The 22,730-nt window shown below is 54.6% G+C and overlaps 8 protein-coding genes across 8 annotated transcripts; 4 read left to right on the forward strand and 4 right to left on the reverse strand.

Annotated features, from left to right (window-relative positions):
- Positions 1-382: 382 nt before the first annotated feature.
- On the forward strand, positions 383-1,231 carry HER10_EVM0005112 (uncharacterized protein). The gene has a single exon (XM_035474737.1). It carries the CDS (start codon positions 641-643, stop codon positions 935-937), a length of 297 nt encoding a protein of 98 aa, XP_035338319.1. The 5' UTR covers positions 383-640; the 3' UTR covers positions 938-1,231.
- A 1,172-nt stretch (positions 1,232-2,403) lies between these two features.
- HER10_EVM0001250 (adenosine/AMP deaminase) lies at positions 2,404-4,732 on the forward strand. The gene is made up of 2 exons (XM_035471005.1): positions 2,404-3,451; positions 3,506-4,732. Exons 1-2 carry the CDS (start codon positions 2,637-2,639, stop codon positions 4,404-4,406), a joined length of 1,716 nt encoding a protein of 571 aa, XP_035337969.1. The 5' UTR covers positions 2,404-2,636; the 3' UTR covers positions 4,407-4,732.
- A 1,174-nt stretch (positions 4,733-5,906) lies between these two features.
- Positions 5,907-6,954, reverse strand: HER10_EVM0012553 (isoflavone reductase; the record flags this gene model as incomplete). The annotated part of the gene is made up of 3 exons (XM_035481946.1): positions 5,907-6,127; positions 6,181-6,802; positions 6,856-6,954. 3 exons carry the CDS (start codon positions 6,952-6,954, stop codon positions 5,907-5,909), a joined length of 942 nt encoding a protein of 313 aa, XP_035339016.1.
- Positions 6,955-10,136: 3,182 nt separating this feature from the next.
- Positions 10,137-11,019, forward strand: HER10_EVM0005497 (ribosomal L22e family protein). Its single transcript, XM_035475111.1, has 3 exons — positions 10,137-10,269; positions 10,396-10,640; positions 10,723-11,019. Exons 1-3 carry the CDS (start codon positions 10,255-10,257, stop codon positions 10,847-10,849), a joined length of 387 nt encoding a protein of 128 aa, XP_035338355.1. The 5' UTR covers positions 10,137-10,254; the 3' UTR covers positions 10,850-11,019.
- Positions 11,020-11,072: 53 nt separating this feature from the next.
- Positions 11,073-12,317, reverse strand: HER10_EVM0003289 (uncharacterized protein). The gene is made up of 2 exons (XM_035472971.1): positions 11,998-12,317; positions 11,073-11,944 (listed from the first exon to the last, which is right to left on the reverse strand). The coding sequence occupies exons 1-2, from the start codon at positions 12,143-12,145 to the stop codon at positions 11,121-11,123; spliced, it is 972 nt and encodes a 323-aa protein (XP_035338164.1). The 5' UTR covers positions 12,146-12,317; the 3' UTR covers positions 11,073-11,120.
- A 976-nt stretch (positions 12,318-13,293) lies between these two features.
- Positions 13,294-14,779, forward strand: HER10_EVM0010499 (integral membrane protein DUF92). The gene is made up of 3 exons (XM_035479956.1): positions 13,294-13,647; positions 13,701-13,782; positions 13,848-14,779. The coding sequence occupies exons 1-3, from the start codon at positions 13,462-13,464 to the stop codon at positions 14,750-14,752; spliced, it is 1,173 nt and encodes a 390-aa protein (XP_035338844.1). The 5' UTR covers positions 13,294-13,461; the 3' UTR covers positions 14,753-14,779.
- A 755-nt stretch (positions 14,780-15,534) lies between these two features.
- On the reverse strand, positions 15,535-17,675 carry HER10_EVM0000828 (pyridoxal-dependent decarboxylase). The gene is made up of 3 exons (XM_035470596.1): positions 16,556-17,675; positions 16,339-16,460; positions 15,535-16,247 (listed from the first exon to the last, which is right to left on the reverse strand). The coding sequence occupies exons 1-3, from the start codon at positions 17,472-17,474 to the stop codon at positions 15,717-15,719; spliced, it is 1,572 nt and encodes a 523-aa protein (XP_035337936.1). The 5' UTR covers positions 17,475-17,675; the 3' UTR covers positions 15,535-15,716.
- Positions 17,676-18,180: 505 nt separating this feature from the next.
- HER10_EVM0008464 (UBA/TS-N domain-containing protein) lies at positions 18,181-21,616 on the reverse strand. The gene is made up of 4 exons (XM_035477984.1): positions 20,556-21,616; positions 20,472-20,488; positions 20,264-20,374; positions 18,181-20,205 (listed from the first exon to the last, which is right to left on the reverse strand). The coding sequence occupies exons 1-4, from the start codon at positions 20,668-20,670 to the stop codon at positions 18,313-18,315; spliced, it is 2,136 nt and encodes a 711-aa protein (XP_035338657.1). The 5' UTR covers positions 20,671-21,616; the 3' UTR covers positions 18,181-18,312.
- Positions 21,617-22,730: the final 1,114 nt, after the last annotated feature.

Raw genomic sequence — 22,730 nt, forward strand, 5'->3', positions numbered from 1 at the left:
ATCCCAAGACTGTAATGTTTTTTTGTATTAATATCTAGACTGTACTTGTATCAGGGCTAGACGGTGTTGTCTATTTTATCACTAGAATTAGATTGTAAAATGATGTTATCTTGTACCATCTTTGGCTTGAACTTTTCCATGACATGTGAGCCTGTGAGCTATAGAGTGTACCCTACCTACCTAGATATATGCTCATCTCCCAAGAAGATGAGCATGGAGGAAAGCGAAAAGGTACGTACCTTTCCAGGGTCTGCAGAGGTACCTACCTAAATTGAGCGGGGTGGCGGGGTCTTCTCGGTGTGGTCGGTGAGCGATAAGCGCATGGGGACCCACTGAAATTTTCTTTGGGTTCCAGGTTCCTTTCGTTTCCCCGTCGCCTTCGCAACAGCTGCTTTTTCCCTTCTTCACCGTCGCCCGAGTTGAAGGATTCGAGGCCGGAACACTCGCCACATTTACCCACGCACTATCTACGACCTTTCTATCAGACGAGATAAGGAAGTTCTAGGAAACGGTTTGAGACAACGACCGCTTTTCCTTAACCTTTTCCTCCACCGCGAACGAGAAAAGAACTTCGAAACCACATCTCCCGAGAACAACGTCCCCGACCAGAACCAAACGACACACCTACACACACACGAAGATGGCACAAGGCGGCGTCAAATCCGCATCGCGCCCCGCGCCGACGGGCAAACCCAAGAACAAGCAGCTCAAGAACGCCTCGCGCGTGGCCAAACCCCAAAAGGCCAAGGCACACTCCTCGGCCGACAAGATGCAGAAGAAGATGGCCGCGGGGCTGACGTCGCGGACGGAGAAGCTGCTGGGCGAGAGGGCGGGCCACCTGGAGCTCATTGGCAAGGGGAAGAAGGCGAAGAAGGAGGAGAAGAAGGGTAAGGGGGGGTTGCAGGCTACCAAGGGCGGGAGTCGCAAGTATGGTTAAGACTTGTCCACTCTTGAGAGACTTCGCAAGGAGTTTTTCATGGGGAGTGGGGGTGATGGTGCTCCCTTCTGTGGCCTTTTCTTGTGGAGGAAAGGCTTTGCACAGTAAGGGAAGGATGGATGGATGGATGGATGGATGGAAGATGGCCAGAGGCTGGACGGGCATGAAGCCGGATGAGCACAACTGAGAGTTGTGAAGAAAATAGTTCCAAGGTGAAGCCTAGCGTTCTAGAATGAGGCTACAATTACGAAAAGGAAAGGGGGTTTAACGACTAGATACCCTCGCATAATCGACAAATATGTTTTCTGTTCCAAAACCAACTGTCGCAATCCACAAGTGCCGATACCTTCGGCGAAACTCATTTAGTTTTGGAGTTAGAAAGAGTGAGGGATGGTCCAGAAGGACCACGTAGAAGCACGGTGGATAAACACTTGGGTCCACTTCAAGCGTACGGAAATCCAGTGTAGCCACCCGATCAAGGCAGGTTGCACGATCTGTGGCCCTCAAATACCACCTGGGACGGCAAGATGCTCACTCTGTCCCTTTCACGACAACGCTATTGGTGTTGAGAAATGCATGTGCCAGCCGACGCGAAGAGTCGCCCGGGGCAGCGCCATAAAGTTGCGGGAAGCTGGCCGATCTTTCGGCTTAAGAATCTTCTAGCTGATACACGACCAAGTGTGGTTCATGAAAGAATGCTTTGAAAAAAGGGGAATCAAAAGCTGACTCGAACGCGTGGCCTTTCTCAAAAAAACAAGCTATCCATGGCATTATGTAGGACCGTGAGCCAACATACGATAGAATCGTACCGCTTGGCCATCGACTACAACGGACGGTGCTTGTTGAGAGGCACTCTGTCCCTGGCACCTATGACTGATCGGATGAGAGCCACCAGGGTGCGTGAGGCAGGAAGTATTGATCCACTTGGAGGAATACTCAAAAGCCAAGGCAGGACAATGAGTGCGATCTTTGGCATGACAACCTTTCATTCTAATTTCGACGTTGTCGAGGAAGCTGCCAGCGGCCATGGCGGACTCGTGCGTGATATCTGTCCCGGTTGAATACATGTCTAAGTATTTGAATTGAATAAAGCTTTCAATATCGTACAGCTTGAAGAAACCTCAAAATGCCGTATATGTTGGCGAGAAGAAACCGTGGAAACTAGCAGTGGAGAACATTTCTGACCATCTAGCATGGAATCAAAGACGACCGCAGCTATAAGAATACGTGATGACGGCTGGCATGTAGAGAGCGGGTCAACTCTTCCTGATTGACGCCTGCCGAACCGACCTTGCTGAGAGTACCTAGAGAATGACGCGGATTGGTGTTCCGGGCATATCCCCGGCTTCGGCGCCGCTGAATCCGGAGTGGGGCCCGACGAGAGCTATCATTATCATCGTGCACTGGCCCACCACTGTAACCCCGCGTCCCCGCAGTCATCGCTAACCGCCTAATTCCATCGTAAACCGCCGGCGACTCAAGAAACCCCCCATCACCACACCGGAGCCGACCGACCGGAGGGAACACCACGGATGCCTGCCTATCTCGTCGACACCGAGTCCACATCTTCGGAGCCTTGAACGATATCTCATAAAGCTCAATCCCGCCGTTACTCAACTCACCACCTTCACCCTCTCTCCCCGCTTCTCGCGCCCTCTTATCTCAGTGTTCACAAAGAACCCCGCATCATCCGCTCAACATGTCTCTCTCAAACGAAGATTGGGAGGAGCTCCGCCAAGACATCCCATCCGTCTCTGACCCGTTCATCACACAGTACATCAAAGGCCGTGACGCCCTCATCGCCCAGGAGCACAAGAAGCGCGCCGACGCCTCCTTCAAGGACGCCGCGTCCCCCATTGCCCGGCGCGCAGCAGACATCGTCTCCCGCATCCGTGACGAGGAGAAGAGGACGATATGGAACGCCCAGACGGAGGAGGACCTCGCCACCACCGAAGGCCTGGCGCCCTTCCCGGGCATGATGTTCACACTCGCCAAGCAGCGCCTCGAGACGACCAGACTGTGGCGCATCGTGCAGAGGATGCCAAAGGGTTCGCTCCTTCACTCACACTTGGACGCCATGGTGGACTTTGACTTTTTGTTCGATGTCCTGCTCAAGACGCCCGGGATTCACTTTGCTGCGGACGAGCCCCTGTCCAACGAGTCGGCGAGGTCGAATGCTAGCGTACATTTCCGCTACAGAAAGGCGGAGACGAGTTCAAAGCCCGTCTGGGAGGATGGCTATGTCCCGGGCGAGTTTCGTCTGTTGACCACGGCGGCGGATGAGTATCCCGATGGCGGCAGGACGGGGTTCCTCAAGTGGCTCAAGGCGCGCTGCACAATCACCTTGACGGACACGTATGAGCAGCATCACGGCATCGATGCTGTCTGGCGCAAGTTCACCTCGTGCTTTGGCGTCACCAACACCATTATTCACTACGAGCCAATTTTCCGTGCCTTCCTCAAGAGATTGATGGCGTCTCTGTTGGCAGACGGCATATACTGGATCGAGCTGAGGTAAATAAATCATCCTTGTCACACATCGAAAGGCGATGTACTGACCCCGAATAGATTCACTTGGCCGCTCAACTACTGCCGCGACCAGCAAGAAGAACCGGAAAAGGACTACAACCACATGTTCCAAGTAATGGAAGAAGAGCTCGCCCTCTTCAAATCCGACCCGGCCCACGCCGCCTTCTGGGGCTTCCGCACCATCTGGACCACCATCCGCCACCTCCCCGTCCGGGACATCATCGAGAGCATGGACAACTGCATCACCACAAAAATCTCCTGGCCCCACCTCATCGCCGGCTACGACCTCGTCGGCCAAGAAGACCTCGGCCGGCCCCTCCGCGACCTCCTCCCGGAACTCTTCTGGTTCCGCAAGCAGTGCGCCCAGGAAGGCGTCAACCTCCCCTTCTTCTTCCACGCCGGCGAGACACTCGGCGACGGCGACGAGACGGACCAGAACCTCTACGATGCCATCCTCCTCGGCACGCGGCGCATCGGCCACGGCTTCTCCCTCTACAAGCACCCGCTGCTCATCGACATGGTCAAGGAGAAACGCATCCTCGTCGAGTCGTGCCCCATCTCCAACGAGGTCCTCCGCCTCTGCGGCTCCATCATGTCGCACCCGCTGCCCGCGCTGCTCTCGCGCGGCGTCTCGTGCGCGCTGTGCAACGACGACCCGGCCATGCTGGGCCAGGACACGGCGGGCATGTCGCACGATTACTGGCAGGCGCTGCAGGGGTGGGAGAACGTCGGCCTGCTCGGGCTGGGATCCATGGCGGAGAACAGCGTGCGGTGGTCCGCCTTTGAGGACGAGACGCCGGCGGAGTGGACCGAGGGGATCAAGCAGGCGAGTCTGGGCTCCGGCGTCAAGGCGCAGAGGCTCAAGTTGTGGGAGACGGAGTGGGAGAAGTTCTGCCTTTGGGTCGTGGATGAGTATGGTGACGAGGCGGACAAGGCGTGAGGGTCAAGAGTGTAGCGATTTTCTGTGAGGAGGTGCCGTCCAGTGGACTGTGATAGTACTCTGGACGAAGTTACATCCTTGCTTTCAACAATTGGGACGGCGCGGCGTGCGGGGGTTGGTCGCGGAGGGAGAGGGCGTCTGAATGCGAACGAGGCAAACGCAAAACCGGGTTATCGGCACGGGCGAAACGGGGATATGGGAAACAATGGAATTTTCAACAGAGCGCCATGATTATTGGCTGAGGGGTTCAAACGGGAAGGGCTTGCATTCAACACCGCGGATACATCATTAAAGGGCATTCAACGCGGCTCTGGGATTGAGGGAGAAATAGACAACGGGGAGGGGGAGGGGTAAGGGGTTTAGAACCGAGTGTGCGGTTAGACTACAACCTTCCGAAAAGGGGAGGGTGGAGGGTTTTTGGCGGTCCATATTAGCCCTCCAATATCACTATTGCGAACCATTTTTCCTTTTGGCTAGTTCGGAGTGATGTCGGCAGTTTCAAGGGTTGACTGGACGATGGATGTAGGTCGCCGTCATGAGGCTAAAGTTTGCAAAAGGTCCCGAGGCATATCAAAATACCATACTTTTACGCGCGTGCAGTTTCTCATCACCACTTCCTCCCTCCGTCCGGCTGCGCGGCCTAAGCTACCGCTTCTGGATAACCGTAACAGAGCCGGGGGGTCTCATCTGCTTTTCGCCGGCATATTAGGAACGATATGCAGTGTGACGGGAAGGATGGGCAGTGACCAATTAAAGGCTGTTACCGCGCCGCCGGAGCTGCTGGCGAAAAGGGTAGGTCGGGTGTAAGCATCAGCCATCAGCAGTAGCAGATTCCGGGATCTTGGAAATAACGAGACGCATGCTACCTTGTAAGGCGAATTTGAGGGACAGAGTTACCTGGCACCTGGGGCCGGTTGCATCTACCGAATCGATCCTGGTCTCTCAAGAGGCTGGAGCATGTATCTTGGACAGCGTAGGTTGTGCTAGTACACAGGTTCAACTACGTTGTGCCTTGGGCTTTCGCGTCGGGGGTTGAACCCCTTTTTGGGGCGAAGGATGCATGCGTTCTCTACGATGATACCCTCCAGATCACTACACGCTGTCATCTTACTGGGCCGATGAGGCCTCCTTTCCCTAGGGTCGCCTCGCTGCAATCTCGAGTACCAGGGTTTTGGGATAGCAGTTTCTTGTACGTTTGTCGAGGATAAGTGGCCATTCTTCGCGATATTGGAGTGAAACGTAGCTGTAGAGGAATCGGGGAATGATACTGTTGTATAAGGCAAGGACTCAGTAGTCCAACAACGATCCGCGATAACCTGGCCCGTTACGTGGGTTCGGATCTGGTGTCCAGGTACCTTGGAGATACTATTTGAGATGGTCCAATTCAGTCGGATTAGAATAGAGATGGTAGGCTAGAGCTACAATGAGAAAGTGTCCCGTGACAATGATTAAACAGACAAATGCCCTTGGCACAATACAAAGCGAAGAGAAAGTTGCCGTCTATGATCCTGGTCCCCAGTTCGATTCGAGCCACGACCTGAAACTGACTGGTCGAAAGTCGACGGCTTCGTTCAGGTTCGCCTGGCGAAAGTCATACCGCCCATCTGCCGTAGCTATCAGACGCTGGATATTCCACCACTGGCTCCAGTTCTGTCGCTGCTCATAGTGTGTAAGCTCGCTCTGGAGCTTCGAGTACTTTCGAGTACGCAAGGTGAATGCCACTATCATTTAATTAGCCCAGAACTCTCAGGTAGAGGGAGGAAATATCACTCACCACCTCTCACGTTACTGCACTTTGCAAATATGTCTCGAACCGACATCCTGTCCCCTCTCATCTTGAACTCGCGGGGCCACGTGCCCGGGCCCAGCTCAATGGCGGCGGCAACGAATCGGGCCACGTCGCCGACGGAGGTCATGCAGACTTGTACAGGCCGTCCAGAGCCATTCGTCTCAACAATATCCGCGGACGCGTTTCCGACATCGACGAGGTAAACCCCCTGGCTCCCAATCGTAGCGCGTGCTCCCATGCCGTACTCCGCCAACCCGCCCGGCGCAAAGCGCTCGTACAGGACGCCGCAGGAGAAGATCGTGTACTCCATCTTGCGAGACTTTGAACTGGCGCAGTGTTTCAGTAGCTCGATGGCTTCGGAGGAGCCATAGTCGAGTGGGTCTTGGCCGGATGATGGGCGGTGGGATATCGAGCCTTCAAACTCTGCGGGGACGAAGAGGCGGACGCGGGAGTGGCGCGCGGCGTGGATGACGTTGATTTGTTCTTGGCCGCGTATTGTTGAGATGACGAGGTCGATGCCCTTGAGGGCGAAACGGAGGCTTTCGGCATCGTCGTAGTCTACTACCGCGACTTGACAGTCGTAGCGCTCCTCCAGCTCTGGTTTTGACTGCGGCCTTCTTGTTAGTGACCTGATACACTCACATTTTCTTCCTTGCTTACTTCTCTTGATAGAATGATGACGGGGTTCGCTGTTTGCGTGATGTGATGGGCTAGGATAGCTGCGAAGCCTCCACCACCCACGATAGCTATTCTCATCATGACCGTGGTATGTAGCGTGGGAAACAGATCGAGACTGATGAGAGTTAGTGTTCAGGATTCGGATCTGTTCAGGTTTTGTAATTTATCTTTCACCACTACTAAGTTTCAGAATCGAACTTGCCTCGAATACGTTCATTCTTGTAATGAGATTGCCATGGTAGACGACGGAGAGTGCCGATGTACAGCCCACACCACTAGAGTATGTGCGAAGTGACTCAAAGACGTTATTGGGATACGACTGGCTGTTTCAATACAAGGCAACAACAAGAAAAGGTCCATACGAGCATATCCGTAGCCAATCCCGCGTTCAAAGCCGAAGCTCTAGCGACTAGAGGTCAAATTCGAATTCGATAGGAGTCGACAGTTGACGTGGACAGGAGACGATTCTCTCGTCTCGACGTTGTAAGCCAAGAGAACAGAGAGACGCCTTGAAGTGACTTTAAGAAGGTGGTGGGGTCCGAGTTTGCGTTCAAGTTCACATCGACATCGTAATCGAGGGTGACGCCTGCTGACTTGCAGACCGGTGAAGGCAGCGGATAGAGAACAGCTGGACTAGCGGAAAGCAATCGACTCCTACGGAGACGGAAATCGACTTTCCAAAGGCGGCCTTCACAGGGTGTACCTAATGCCAATACTGTCAATAGGACGTTGAGAGTGCCGTTTAGCATACGCCACAGGTACCTGACTGCGTGGGGAAAAGGCGCAGTACCGTGGGCCGGTGTCCCAGATGACCGGGTAGCAGGACGGCTAATTTCATCCCGCTGCGGCACGGCTGCGGGTATCAGAGACACCTCGTATCTTGCTTCAGATCTTGATACGAATAGCGATTTCCGTTCCTGAATCTTGTCGTTTTCGTTGGTTACATGAAAGTACGAGTTCACGTTGACTAAAGAGAGAGATGGACGAGACCCAGACTCAATGGAACAGAAGATGATGACTTTGGTTCGCGTACAACAGGAAACGAGTACTTTGCGTCAAAAGATGGAGGTTCAAGGTGGCGAAGATAGTCCAGTAGTTTGCAGAGATATCATTGTTTCCCGGGGTGGGTTGGGTGGGGGGCCGGAGCCAAGCATGTGAGCAGGAAACGACGGTCTCCAGGTTGAACTCGACACCCGAGGCAGATGACCCAGTCCGCCTACATGTTCGATATGCTGCCTCAATGGATGATTACAATGCGCCTTACAAGCTGGTGTGGTGTGAGAATCTCCGCCTTGGACTTTCCTCTATCGAATGGGAGGTTCCAGCTCGGGCTTCACGGCGAAATACCTCCACCTCACCGAGCCTCATCCGGGGGGATGAAACAAGGTCAGCGCTGTGAAATAATCAGGATTGTAGAGTAATGTAACGGCAGCTAGCGTAGCAGTGCCGTAGCTGTGCAGATGATTGGGAACCTGGCGACCTCGAGTCGAAAGAGATTCGAGTCGAAATGGACGACGTGCCATTCAAGGGTGCCATTGGCGCACACCCCTGCCCGGGAGAACAGGCTACCCTGCGCAAGACTCAGCCACGAGACCTGGGTGCCTAAGTCGTAGCATTGAATGACAATTGAAAGTACTCGAGCAAAGACTTGCAATCGAGAAGAGTATCTGGTGGCATGGCGACCCAGAAGTAGGTACTTCGATGAAGGAGGGGGAGTTGAGAGATCGAGGTGGGGTCCGTTTCGGTACGTATTCTCATCCAATCGTTCAGCCCTATGCATGTGTGCCTCAGGATATTCTTCGGGGATCGCACGCTCCAGTCGCACGAACAGTCAGGGGGACCCTCAGCGAAGCCGTCTTCCTCCGGGCATCATCAACCAGGAACCACTCATGTATCTTCATCGATCACCCGGCAGGAACCGGACTGGGCCCAGCCGCCTCGTAATTGCTCATTGCGTACCTATCTTGGCATGTCAAGACAGCAATGCCTATACGCCTAGTCATGCCCATCGGCAAGTCAACTTGACTAAGGCCGTTGACGGCATTTTACCTGGGCAGACTGATCTGAGAACTACTACACCTTATCCCGCCATTGGATTGAACCCTGAAGTGGCGAAAACGTCTCATGAGGACCAATGTTCTAGCCGATGGTACATATGGTTCGCCTGTAACTGTCACTTCATGATGTGACCCTGCCAGTGAATATGTTGTTGTTCTAGTAGGTTGTACGACCTGCAATTAGTCACCAGATTCCATCGCTTAGCAATATGACATTCTGCAAATTCACAGAGAAGGTTAAACGCGGTAGATGAGGACCATCAACTTGATTTGACGTGGTGATTACCTTTCTGGGCAAGACTAAACCTTTCGCCCCGAAGAAAACCTTGGGATAGCGAGCTAATTCGTCGCTCCGTGTGCGTTGACGTTTACGCAATCCCTTCGTATAAAGCATTTACTATCTTTAGATGGATAATTTGCTGGAATTAGTCTATGTTAACAAAACGGCTGAGTTTTCATGGTGCGCTACGTAATGCCGATACGATGACTAGGAAAGCAAGAGGAAGGTGGACTGAATCTATCATTGCGTTTCTTAGTGATCCAATGCTTAGGACACGCCTCGCCGTGGAATGCTTGATACAACCAGTCCATCTCTTAGTCCCGCATGCGTCACGAGGTGATGGAATACTGGAAGTAGAACAATCCATTCACGGAAAGCCTAGGTGCAAAGAACCCCCTTTACTAGAGCTTACTGGCTCGTTGACTCTTGTCCTTAATCGTGACCACAACGAAGTCGCACCCACGTCCACCAATGAGAGAAAGGGGCCGCTGTTTATCGAATTGCTCCCGTGATTCACACATGCATGGGCTTCTTTCGCGTGTGGGGGTTCTAGGCAGGAAATTTCAGGCAGAAAGCTAACCCAAGCCATTGAGGTCAGTGCCTGTAAGTTACAATGAAGGCGGTCCTTGACATGGCAATCTGCGATGTCGAAAGTGAATCATTCGCGACAGCGCAGACGCGCCCTTCGTGCATTGCTTGCCTGCCAATTATGGCAAACGAGTTGTGCCTGGGGAAAGAATTGGATGCGACTCGTTCTTGATTGGAGCGCGGAGCTCAGACCACCGGGGGTCTCGGTGACTTCGGTGAAGGGCCACTTCCCGGTCAGGCCCGCCCCTCTCACCTTTCGGATAAGGTAATGATCCGTTGCCCTAGAATTTCGCTGCCACTTTTTCCTACACCCACAACTGAAATCCACTTTTGGGCTGGGAAAAAGTTTCGTGAAGTGTCAAGCTCCATCTCAATCTGTCAATTCTTCCCCTTCACCACAACCACTTCAACCAAACGCAGGATCAAACTTCTTTGCGTCCATCACATCCGTCCAAAATGGCTCCTCAAGCAGTACGTACATGACAACACCGCTTTGCTGTTGGCCCAACCCATCTTCTCTCCTCTCTGAAAATGGGAGGAGAGAAATTGGGCGATGGCGTGAAACAGTAGGCTAACGTCATGTTCCGCAAATTCTAGGCGATCAAGCGCACCGGCAAGGGCAAGAACCAGAAGGTTACCAAGAAGTTCATCATCAACGCTTCCCAGCCCGCCTCCGACAAGATCTTCGACGTCGCTGCCTTCGAGAAGTTCCTCCAGGACAAGATCAAGGTTGAGGGTCGCGTCGGCAACCTCGGCGACCAGGTTCAGATCTCCCAGCAGGGTGAGGGCAAGATTGAGATCATTGCCCACAACGAGCTCTCCGGCCGCTACCTCAAGTACCTGTAGGTTTTCTCCTCCTCCGTCGCGCCAGCGATGAATTGCGATCCCAGGGTGAACAAATTACTGACACCACTGTCCTCGCAGCACCAAGAAGTTCCTCAAGAAGCAGCAGCTCCGTGACTGGCTCCGTGTCGTCTCCACCTCCAAGGGTGTTTACGAGCTCAAGTTCTTCAACGTCGTTAACGACGAGGCTGATGAGGACGATGAGTAAACGGTTTCTATGCACTAGTCAGGTTAAGGTTACTTGGGTCGGCATGGCACTGGAATTTTGGCAAGGTTAAAAGGGAATACCAAAAGTTAGCACCTTCGTGTGCTTGTTGATCTGCCATATATGGTCTTTCTCCGTTCGTGAATGATTGTGATAGTATGCTTTGAGGTGCGATTCTGATTGCGATCCTGGGTATCCTGCTGTCTATCTATGGTTATCGGTGTCCCTCGTACAAAATGTCTCGTCTAAATCTTACGGCAATGTGAATGTCCATCTACTCCGGCAGAGCCCGCATAACACCCTCGAATGCAACCAACGCCATAGCATTAGCCGGGAACGCCCTCAAGAAACACGGCAAGAAACCGCGCCAGTATCCCTTCCATCCCGTCTCCCTATACACCGCCGTCGCAGCGTCCTTCCACCTCCTAAACTTTGGCGTCCCGTCGTTGAGCCCGCCACCAAGGGGATCCGTCATGATGCGCTGCTTAATCACGTCCGACGGGTAACTCGTCAGCCAGAAAATCTGCGCGCTCAGCCCGCCCGCCCAGAAATTCACCGCCGGCGCGCTGAGGTTCGTGTTCTTCTTGAAGTACTTTGAAAACACATCGTAGCTGCCCCACCAGCAGAAGAAAAACCCGCGAAACAGCAGCGTCGCGCTGAGGCCATGATACACGCCCCGGACGCCGTGGTTCGCGTAAATCTTGCGCAGGCAGTCGACGGGCCCGCTGTACAGCCGCTCGGCTTTGTTGGCGGCGTACTGGATCTGCAGGCGCGCCTTGACGTGCTCGACGGGCGCGGCGATGAAGCTGACGGTGCTGCCCGCCATGATGCCCGCGATGCCGTGGCCGTACGAGGGGAGGTTTTCGACGGCGCCGACGCGGAAGAGGCGCTCGGCGACGAGGCGGCGGTAGACCGTCAGCGAGCCCAGCATGACCGAGTCCATGAACATCCAGCCGACCAGCGGAGGGGTCGCGCCCTTGTAGAGGCCCGGGATGCCCTCGTTCCGTAGCGTTTGGCCTACGCATTGGAGGGGGCCGCTGAAGCGCGAGGCGTCTGTTGTTTGGAGGCGGACTTTGATTGTGTCGAAGGGGTGGCCGACTTCGCAGTGTTTTAGTACGCAAAGCCAAATCTAAGAACGCAGAGTGACTAACCTGTGAGCTTGGCGATTCCGGAGAATACTCCGGCGACGAAGCCCTTGTAGTTTTTCACGGCTGCCTTGGGCTCTTCCCTCACGTCTGCCGCCATTATGTCTGAGTGAGGGGGACTCGGGGTCGCTGTGAGATTGCGCGCGGCAGCCATCGCGACTAATTGAATTCCGAATGCAGTGCGCCGGCGTTCACGTTGTTGCGGTCGGGGCCAAAAAGAGGCCTTGATGTAGAAAGAGGTTTTCAATCCCTCCCTTATCGCGACGTATTGGGCCTTATACACAATCCATCCCACGAAGAAGTTGAGTTGCGAAGTGAAGCGAAGCGACTGTTCGTGTCTCGCTCTTCATGAATCATGAAGCTCGTCGATTCTCGCTAAGCAGAAAAGGAGCCGATTCCGGGGGACGTGGGGGAGCTACTAATCGCATCGAAGCTCGTGCTGATTGGTCAGCTAAGGTGCATGGCGCACCCCCTGGCCCCAGGTTTCCTCGTACGGATAGAGGGGACTCAGTCTCCATCATTCCTTCACGGGGTTATCGGGGAACGAAGCCCGAGGTCTTCACGTTGTGGCTTCAGCCTTCTCGTCAAAATAGGAAACGGTAATTACGGATGATTCGGTGCTGATTACTGTCAAGATTGTATACTGTGGTTTCGAGCTTGTCACTATGAGTTGGTCGCATCAATCTGTCACAGCTCGTAGTAGTTGCCATTCCCACTAACATTGACAGCTTACAGCGAAAATGGGGCTCATCTGGCCTCTCATCTTCGACTATCTTAGATAGAGTGTATATGACCCGACCGTTCATGGTGATAGAGTAGTGCATGGCAGTAGCTGGAGTGTTTATATAATATTGCCTTTCCTGCGGATACTCCAACCACCTTACGATCCATCACCGCAGTAAGCTCTCTTAATTCCAAACTTATGAATTGGTGCGATATTTGCTTAGTGAGAAGCTTTCATAGGCATGGAAAGCACCATCATTTCAAAATCTCGAAACGGAGGAAGATCCTAACTATCCAACTTGTATCACATGCACTGACGGTGACCAAGAATTCTTCGACGCTTTGCTGCCGTATTGGCACGTGTTTAGAAACTTTCATCACACCTGAGATGAGGTTTTCAGCATTATACCCGAGTTGAAGAAATTCGAGAGCAGATAATCATCGTACAATCTGTGCACCTGAAGAGCTGTGTAAGTCCGTTGCTTCCTATTTCAGGTGGGTGATGTAATTTGGTAGCTAACTGCCTGCCCTCAAGAAATTAGACAGGGGTCTGGAGCTTCCTCCCTCCAACCCCAAGCTCCCAGCGCTGACGTCACGTGGAGTTCACCTTCACCCGAACACCTGCGCATCCCACCACCAGACGGGACAGGGCATTCTGGTGAACCGTTTCTGCAACACCACGCTCCGAGTTTGCCCAAAACTCGCAAACCTTCCAACATCACAACGCAGCCCGAATAATCGACCACCATGAAAGCGATTTACGCCTTCCCGGCGACACTCGCCCTCGTGTACCGAGCTTGGTCGCACCAGTCCCTGACCCCCGCAGGCATTGTCGCCGCCGTCATTACAGCTATCGCTCACGCCTACCACCCGTGGAACCTGCCATTCGCGCTGCTTTGCACTTTCTTCCTCGCTGGAACCAGAGCAACAAAGGTACGGCTAGCTCCCTTGTTTCAACGAAACGCCAAATGCTAAATCTACTCCAGGTCAAACACGATGTCAAGGCACAAATGACAATGGCCTCGCGCGGCACATCAGGAGGTGAAGGAGCACGCACCCACGTCCAAGGTCAGTTCAATAGAAGCTTCCCCAGAGTGATCAGCGCAGTATAGCTAACTTTATCCCTCCAACAGTCTTCGCCAACTCGCTCATGGCCTCGTGCCTCTCCCTCCTGCACGCCTACCAACTCAACAAGCGCAAGGACGCAATCCTCGACACCACGACCCCGAACCCCTCAGGCACGCTCTGCTTCTCCTGGGGCGGCGACCTCCTCGTGATCGGAATCATCGCAAACTACGCCGCCGTCGCCGCCGATACCTTCAGCTCCGAGCTTGGGATCCTGGCCAAGGGTGAGCCCCGCCTCATCACGTCCCCGACCCTGCGCAAGGTCCCGCGCGGCACAAACGGAGGCGTGACGCCCCTTGGCATCGCGGCCGGCGCTCTCGGCTCCATGATCATCGTCACGGCCTCCATGGTCTTCCTCCCCCTCTGCGGTGACGACAGCGCCGGCAAAGTCGGCGGCGGCCTCGGCGCCTGGACCACGCAGCAGCGCTCGACCTTCATGCTGGGCATGACCCTATGGGGTGTCCTGGGAAGTCTGCTCGACAGCGTGCTAGGCGCCGTCTTCCAGCGCTCCGTGCGCGACGTGCGGACCGGCAAGATCGTCGAGGGCGAGGGCGGCGCAAAGGTTCTCATCGCCAGCGATCCGGCCGACCACGCCGACAAGAACCAGAAGCGCGCTACTGTCAAAGCCGCTGCGCTTCACGGGGAGGGCAAGGGCGCTGTTGAGAAGATGGTGGAGAACGCAGACGTCAACGCTCTCGAGACGAGCGATGCGAAGAAGAGGTATGATCCCGAGGACAAACATCGCAAGCCTACCATGGGCGACGCCAAACCCTCGCGGGTCGTGGAGACTGGGTGGGACTTGCTGGATAATAATGACGTGAACTTTCTGATGGCGTTCACCATGAGTATCGGCGCCATGGGCGTAGCGAGCTGGTACTGGGGTATTCCTATTGAGACGATACTCGACCTGTAAACTAGTAATACCATTGACACTTTCTGCACATCATCTCGAAGAAGTTCGAATGCGCCATGTGAGTGAATGCATCACAATACCATCCAAATTATCCTTCCCTTGCCCTGTACCCATTCTGGACGTCGTGATGTGCCTCAAACTACCGTTCTATACTCGATGTCAGCCTCCTGCGTTATGACGGGTACATAGTACGCGTAACTCCTGACAACATAGCGTATAAGTCATGTTGATATTAGCGTCTGTACCCAGTCACTGTTCTCAATACAACAACATACCTCTCTCATGATACTAGTATCTCAAACTTAATTTTCACGCGCAAGGGGCTCGGCCAGTATGTGCGTCGATCTTAGTGTCGACTATCAAAAACAAAGCAATCATGAACATGTTGAATTCTCAGTAGGGTAGAGGGCAAAAAAGAGGTCATCGATAGGGAATCGAACCAAAAAAGCGAAGCCTCTGGTTGAAGGGTGGTCGAGGAAGAACGGGTTCCACTGGCGCCCCCTTAGCCCCTCGGCCACCTGCCCCTTTCACTTCAGGTTGTGTTCAGATGAGGAGAGAAGTGACCTGAATACCATCCGCCTCCTCTTTTTCCAGGTAGATTGGACGGGCGGTGGGTCATTGGCTGTATATACTAGCATGAATAGAAGTGAGTAGGTAGTACTATACTAACCGAATAAACAAAGAAGTAGGTTCACCTTGGGGCAAAAAGAAAAAAGGTCACCAGTGGAGAATCGAACCAAAAGCGAAGCGAAGGTTGAAGGGTGATCTCGAAAGAACGGATTCCACTGGCGCCTCCTTAACCCCTCGACCACCTGTCCCTTCCACTTCTCATTATGACAGAGAAGTGACCTAAGTACCATCCCCTCACCATCCTGCCAGATCTATAGGGATAGCTCATTGACCGCGTACTGACATGAACACCGACCTTGATATCATCTCATATAAACAGCAAAAGAGAATACCTTCACTCCCTCGCCCACGTCTTTGCAATATCCCCCAAAACCCTCGTCACAACCTCGAAATCCCTCTCGACATCAACCCTCCAACTCCCAACAGCAACCCTCACAGCCTTCCTACCCTTCCAACTCGTCCCGCTAACATACACCTCCCTCGTGCCATTAATCCTCCCAACAAGCTCCCCATTCAACACCTCATCCCTCGCGCGGAACAGCACGACCATATGCGTCATCTCCTCGATATCCCACGCCCCCTCAGGAAGCAGCTCATACGCCTCCGAAGCTCGAATCCACGCCGCCAACTTCCGCGCAAGCACAACCATGCGGCCCAGGATCGCCGCCAACCCGCTCCGCCCTTCGGACCGGAGGACGGCGTAGGCCGGTAACGCGCGGAAGCGGCGCGAGTTCTCGAGGCCGATGTTCAGGGGTGAGGGGATGGCGGAGGCGCCGGCCGAGGAGAGGTAAGCTGCGTTTGGGTTCGTGAAGATGGCTGTTTGGGTTGCGAGGGAGCGGCAGAAGAACATGCCGCAGTCGTAGGGCTGTTCCCCAGCAAACATTAGTCTACTTCATACAGCAGGAAAGAAAGAGGGGAGGGGATGGGGTTGATAGAAGGGTTTGATGCGAACGTACCACGTTCAAAAGCTTGTGTCCGTCCACGGTGATGCTGTCCGCGAGTTCCAGCCCCGAAGCCATCTCTCGAATCTTTGCAAACTCGGGCTTCGCCTCGAGAGCCCTCGCAAAGATGCCAAAAGCTGTCAGACCAACCATCGTCAGCAAAAATCTCACCACCTTCTCAACCACAAACCCACAAAAAGAAAAAAAAGATAGCAACGGAAAAAAAACTCACCACCATCAACATGAATCCACGCCCCAAACCGATCAGCCAACCCCTTCAACCTCCCCATCTCCCCCTTTCCCCCCGTCGCGAACCTCCCCGTATTCACCTCCCCCGCGCTCACCGCAATAATACTCGCAACCCCATCCTCCTCTCCCGCCTGCAACGCCCTCTCCACACCCTCCAAATCCAACCTCCACGGCTCGTCCTCGCTGAACGGCAACTCTACAACATTCGCCCTCCCGATGCCCACCACGCTCGCCGCCTTGGAAAGCGAACTGTGCCCCATACTCGTCAACACCCTCACCCCCTTCACCCCGGCACTCACACACGCGCCGAGAAGCCCTTGCTCTCCTACATTCCCACCCCTTTTCGCAATAACATATTCCCTTCCGCACGCGAGGCCGAGGATGTTACTTGCCGTTGCGCCGGTGGTAAACGTCTTCCCCTTCCACACCTCTTCACTCCCGCTGCCGCCGCTTCCGTCCTCGAGCCCCAGCACATCAGCAAGCATCCCCAACGCAACGCTCTCCACCTCCGTAGCGACAGTCTGCTCCGGTAAATGCACCTGCACATTCTGATCCAGCGCCGAGACGATATTGTCAGCCGCCTCGGCGACGGGTAGGGTACCCCCCGTCACGAAGCCGTAGTACCGTCCGCTGCGCGCCTGGCCGTTGAGGGCGGGGACGATGTCCGTCAGGATGTGGGCTAGGGTTGCTTCGGTGCCGAGCGGGGCGAGGTAGGCTCCGTCATTGTCCTTCTCCTCTCCCTTTGCATTGGTACCCGTATTGACATCCGTGTTGTGAGACGGTAGTCGTCGGGGCAGGGAGGCAGATGCGGCGGCGAGGGAGGCCCGGGAGGGCAGGGTGGGGGCGTCGGACCCGTCTGGGATCGCGGCGCGGAGCCGGGCTTGGAAGGACGGGGATGTCATTGTTGTGTACCTTGGAGTTTGTTTGGGGTAAGTGTGTGGGGGGGATCCGGGGTTGAGGGTAAGTAAGGTTTTAGAAAACCTGGAAGTAGCTACAAGAAATGTAAACCAGCCAGAGTACGGAGTATCAGTCCTTTGTAGGGTATGTAACAAGAAGTCGTATTTTCAAGCTACCTAAGGAACATAGGGTAAGGTATGTACAACTTGGCACGCACCCGGCGAGGCTTTTGTGGTTTCCCGGGATTTGACTCATAGCCCCGTTGCGGCATTTGAATCCTCGGCCTCGGCCTCGCGTCCTCTAGCGGGACTTTTGGGAAATTTTCGGTGAAATCCTACCGGAATCCTACGGGAAAGTAGCATACCTACTTACTCGGAGCTATGGCACAAGGTCTAGTGTGGAGTCGACAAGAGGCCGCCGCCGCAAGGGTTCCGATCTCGGCATATCATCCCATCGGGTCGGCGCAACCCCTCGTCGATTCTCGGCCGTGTGCTTTTCGGTCCCGGTCAAGTTTCCCCGCGAGGGGTTTAGACTGCAAGGGTCTTTCTTCGCATAAAGAAAGCTACGTTGGTGAACGCAACTCAAATAGCACAAAGAACAGATGACACGCAAAGTCAAAACGATATCAAAACACAGAGAGAACGAATTTGGTATACGCGTGCAGGGAAGAACCCTCCGCAGGTCATGGTAGTCTGGAAACGAGCAAATCGTGGCATGCGAAAATTTCCGGACATCGTCTCGAATCGATAGTTTTATCTTACAAAAAAACGGAAGAAAAGCAAAAGAGAAGCATGTATTTACAAGAAGAATCAAGACCTCGAGACACCCCTCCTAAAGGCCTTTTCACATGTGCCGCGCGCTTAGACTGGCAAACGCGTCTGGGCTGTGTCGCCCGTTCGTCCACTGCATATCCGTAAATGCCATGCTCTCGCGGCTGACACCCGCCTTACGCGGCCCGACAGCATTCGCTACGGGGGGCGCCATTGCCTGCTGTGGCGGCGGCGGCGATGACATGCCTCCACCACCACCGCCGCCATTCATCAAAAAGGGGTTCTTGCTTCCTGCTGCCATGGACCCGCTCGCTGCGTCTTGGCTCTGCTGCTGAGGTGCTGCGACTTCGGGGTGTACCTCTGGCGTCTGCGCCTGGGTCTGGGGTGCAAAGGGCTGAGGCGCCAGCTGCGGTTGGCTGTACAGTGCCAAGATCGAAGCCTTGTCGGGCCGTTGAGGTTGCAGGGGCTGCTGTTGGTACGGAGCCTGTGGCGTTGGAACCTGATATTGTTGCTGCGGCATCTCCTGTTGCTGGAACGGCTGTTGCGGCTGCTGCTGCTGCTGCTGCTGGAACGGCTGTTGAACCGGTTGCTGGAAAGCATTTTGTTGCTGCTGCTGATAGGGGTTCTGTTGCTGCTGCCCAAACGCCGGCTGCTCTTGCTGGAATGGTTGCTGGTACATCTGCTGCTGCTGTGGTACCTGCTGTTGCCCCGTAGGCTGCGAGCCTAGTTGTGCAAAGAAGGGGTTGCTGCTCTGTGGTGTCATCGTCTGCGGAGAGTCCATGTAAAAGTTCGATTGCGACTGCTCGGGTATCTGGCCTAGCGAAGGCGACTGGATTCTTGTCGGAGATCGAGTGAACGGATTGTTCGCGTATGGGCTTGACGATGGCCCTGTGTTGACTGCAAGGTTTTGTTGCTGCTGAGGCTGCGCCTGGTTCGTGAGGAATGGGTTGTAGCCCGTTGCCTGCGGCTGGATGGGTTGGGGATATGTCATATTACTATTAAAGCTCATGGGGTTGTAGTTTTGCTGCTGATGCTGCTGCGGAATGGGAGGCGTCATGGACTGCTGGTACATTTGCTGAGGCTGAGCAAATGGCTGGGAAGCCGGCAATCCGCCCGTGTGGTGCGGAAATAGGGGTTGCGCTGGAGCGAGGGACATGCTGCCGAAGGCCTGGGCAATATCTTGCTGCTGTTGCGTGGGAGCTCCAAACGGGTTGTTCGCGTAAGGGTTTTTGTTCTGGAGCGTGCCGGTCGATTGGGAAGATTGCGGCTGCGGCGGCAGCATGTCGAAGGGGTTGTTGCTCGAGGCTGTCGAGGGCGACTGGGGGTGGTCACTGAACGTCTGATGCGGTGCAGATAATCCACTAGACGTTGACAGGTTCGCGTGCGAGCGTGTCGCGCGCAAAGAGCTCTCACGAGGCCCTGTCAAAGAAGGTGACCGTCTATCGCTCTCGCCTAACCGCACCAGTGTCTCAATTGCGCGCTCCAGGTTTCCGTTCACGCCCTTCAGCACCATAGCGTTGCGCTGGCCATCGGAGAATCCCATGTCCCTCAGACTGGCCAATTTCCTCTCTGTATCTTCCTGCTCGTACGACACGCTTGCGCCAAACACCTTGGAGGGCTTGTTCGGCAAATCGCTGGGCGAGGGACTTCGCGGCTCGCGGGGACTCGACATGGTGTTACGCAATGACGAATCCTTTCTCAGCCGAGACGATAGCGGGAAGATTGACGAGGCTGATCTGAAGCCAAACTTTCCTCCCGACTTTGGTGGTAGCGGCGGAGGAACGCCTTCATCTGAAAGGCCCGAATGTTGCTTCCTCGTGGGGATGGGGATGTTGTTCATGTATTTGGTGCGGATAAATCGTTCCATGGCGGAATCAGCTTCGTCGGCATCGACAGGAACGGGAGGTCTCTTGTTATCGGGGTTGTAAATCTGGTTGGACCTGACATTTCCGACCTTTTTCATATTCTGCGAAGGTTTGGTCAGGGGCAACGAATCTCGACATGGGGCATGCATTTGCACAAACCTCCACTTGTTCATTAGACCAGCTGTCCATGCTCAAGGATTTCACCTTTGAGATATGGGTTCCCAACTTTCGATGGATAGCGGCACATCTCATGCAAAGGAACACGCCCAGCTATAGTCGCACGTCAGTCTCGCTCGTCAAAGGTGACCGGCCCAATCGAATGGGCATCGTATCGATGGGGCGCATGAGGGGGAAGAGTCGCGCTTACACTCCAAGAGGCCCATGCTGCGAACTACTGTCAGTTTTTGGCCCACGGTCTGAGCGGCGGGAGAGGGAGCACAATCGCACTTACCTGGGTTCCGCGCCTGGCAGTCGGCGCACAAGTTGTTCCCCGGTACGGACTGGACCAGATCGTGAAGGACCTTTTCGTTACGCGCCTGCTGGCGCTTGCTCAGGACACCGGCCATGGTTGGATAGAGTACTGTGTGCAACGGTCGACGTTGGCGGCAGCGTGTGTCGTCGGGGCGCGGTTTGGTGGTTTGGCGGGTTCGTAGGAAACAAGTTTGGGTTGGACAAGGCGCGGGTCGTCAAGATCGGAAGGCAGATCGAGGGGTTCTCTTCGGGCCAACCAGGGGCGGGCGGCGGCAGGTAATTGGGCGGAAAGATGGGTTTTAGGAAGGGGTATTAAGAAACAAGGTGTACCATGGAGATTATGCACTGGGGAAGAGGGAGCCCGATGTCGAAGGTGGAAAGGGAAACGCGACGACAAACATGGCCTCAATCATGCGTAGAGGAGGCTGAGGAAGACGGACACCAGCGTCGGAGAGTGAGACGGAATGAATGGGATTGCTGATGGCGGCGGACCAGGCTGCATTCGAGAAGGGAGCAAGAAGAAATGGCCGTTTGTCGACTTTGGGATCGAATTGTTTTAGATGGCCTCGGCGGCGCAATGGAGCAACAAAAGAATGCCCTCAGCAATCAAAGACGATGGGATGCTCCACATGTGCTGCCCAAAATGATGTGTGTGTCTTGGTAAGACCTTGTGAGCCTTTTCGTAAGTAGTGCGCGACTCAGGAAAAAAGGAGAGACGATCAACCTGCAAAGAAGCACCGGATGGCATACAGGTGCAAGCAGCAAGCAGCGAGCCCAGCAGCAAGAGGGGAAGAAAGGCCCAAAGGTGGAGGGAGTCGGCCGTCTAGCCCAAAGAGGATAGTGCCAATGGACCTTGGGCTTGTGGAGGGGGGCTCAGGGGCGCAGGCTAAGTGGTGATGGGTCTGGACAAAGAAGCCTGCCGCTTCTTACGTAGTCATCCTGTGGGAGGCGGGAGAGAGTGAGAGAGAGAGTGAGCGACGAGGGAAAACAAATAAAAATAAATAATATCAAAATAATATCAGAGGGGTCGGTGCCAGTCCCTGGTGCTGGTGCTGGGTGCTGGGTGGTACTTGGTTGGACTGGCATCGTGGGAGGAACGCGTGGAAGTGGATTCGGGGCCCCTCCACGCTCGGCTATCCGCGAATTACGGCCCCGGCTCACCTCCCGTCGTCATCTTGGGCCATTGGTTCCCGTCACGGGCCAGTGGACCCCAGCCTGCTCAGAGGGGCCCGACATTGATCCGGTGGTGCCGCGGGTCCGGGTGCTGCCGAGCGCAATGTACGTAGCTACTACGTAGATACACATGGCACACCCGACGATATCACACAGCTTTGATTCGCCTGACGAATAGGAGAAGCCGTCTATGAACTTGAAAGTCTTTCTTGTTGCTTCTGTCATTCACACTTTGTCGATTGATCAACTCGGTCAACTGCACCTGCTCGAGTGCCACTCGCTGATCCGGTTTCCAACGCTGCGGTGCTGCTACCAGATCGTAGCGATCGTTTCAGCTGCTGCATGTCGCCTTGTGCCACCGGCTCGTAACGGCTATTAGGTAGCATGAGATGCTGTCTGACCTCACCCCTCGCCTTGACAGTTTTCGTATCGAGACCCGTCTGCCTCTGCCTCTGCCTCTGCCTCTGCCTCTGCTTAGGTGCTTCACTCTTGTCCCTCGGCCTACGGATGCCTCACCTGTTCAGGATTCATGCCTATACTTTGCCAACGTAATCCCATCAAGGGTAGGCAGTCAGCATGGCAGACTGATAGCCATCCGACGAGGCCGAACCAGGGTGGTTCGGGGATGTCACTGTGTATTAATGTGTCTGGTAGATGAAGTGCGGCTCACTCGGCCAATCAGCTCAAGTCAGCAGATGCTCATCCGCGGTTGCCGACCTGCCGCCATTCCCTAATTCAAGGTCCTCAGCACGCAGCTCGGGGTCTATCATGCAACCGTTTCAACGCTCTGTTCTTGCGCAAGGTGACGTCGGGTTGTGGCTGCAAGAAACTTCCGTGGTGGTGGGATACGAAAAATTGGTTCTGAACATGTTCTGTGTACCCAGTGACCCAGTGACCCAGAACTTGGGAGGTGACTTTGAATGCCATGGGAGTCACGAGAGTCAATTGCCTGTTCTCCTTAGCTATCTTGAGTCGTACACCT

Source organism: Colletotrichum scovillei (genome assembly GCF_011075155.1).
Source record: "Colletotrichum scovillei strain TJNH1 chromosome Unknown Contig00001, whole genome shotgun sequence".
Taxonomy (NCBI): domain Eukaryota; kingdom Fungi; phylum Ascomycota; class Sordariomycetes; order Glomerellales; family Glomerellaceae; genus Colletotrichum; species Colletotrichum scovillei.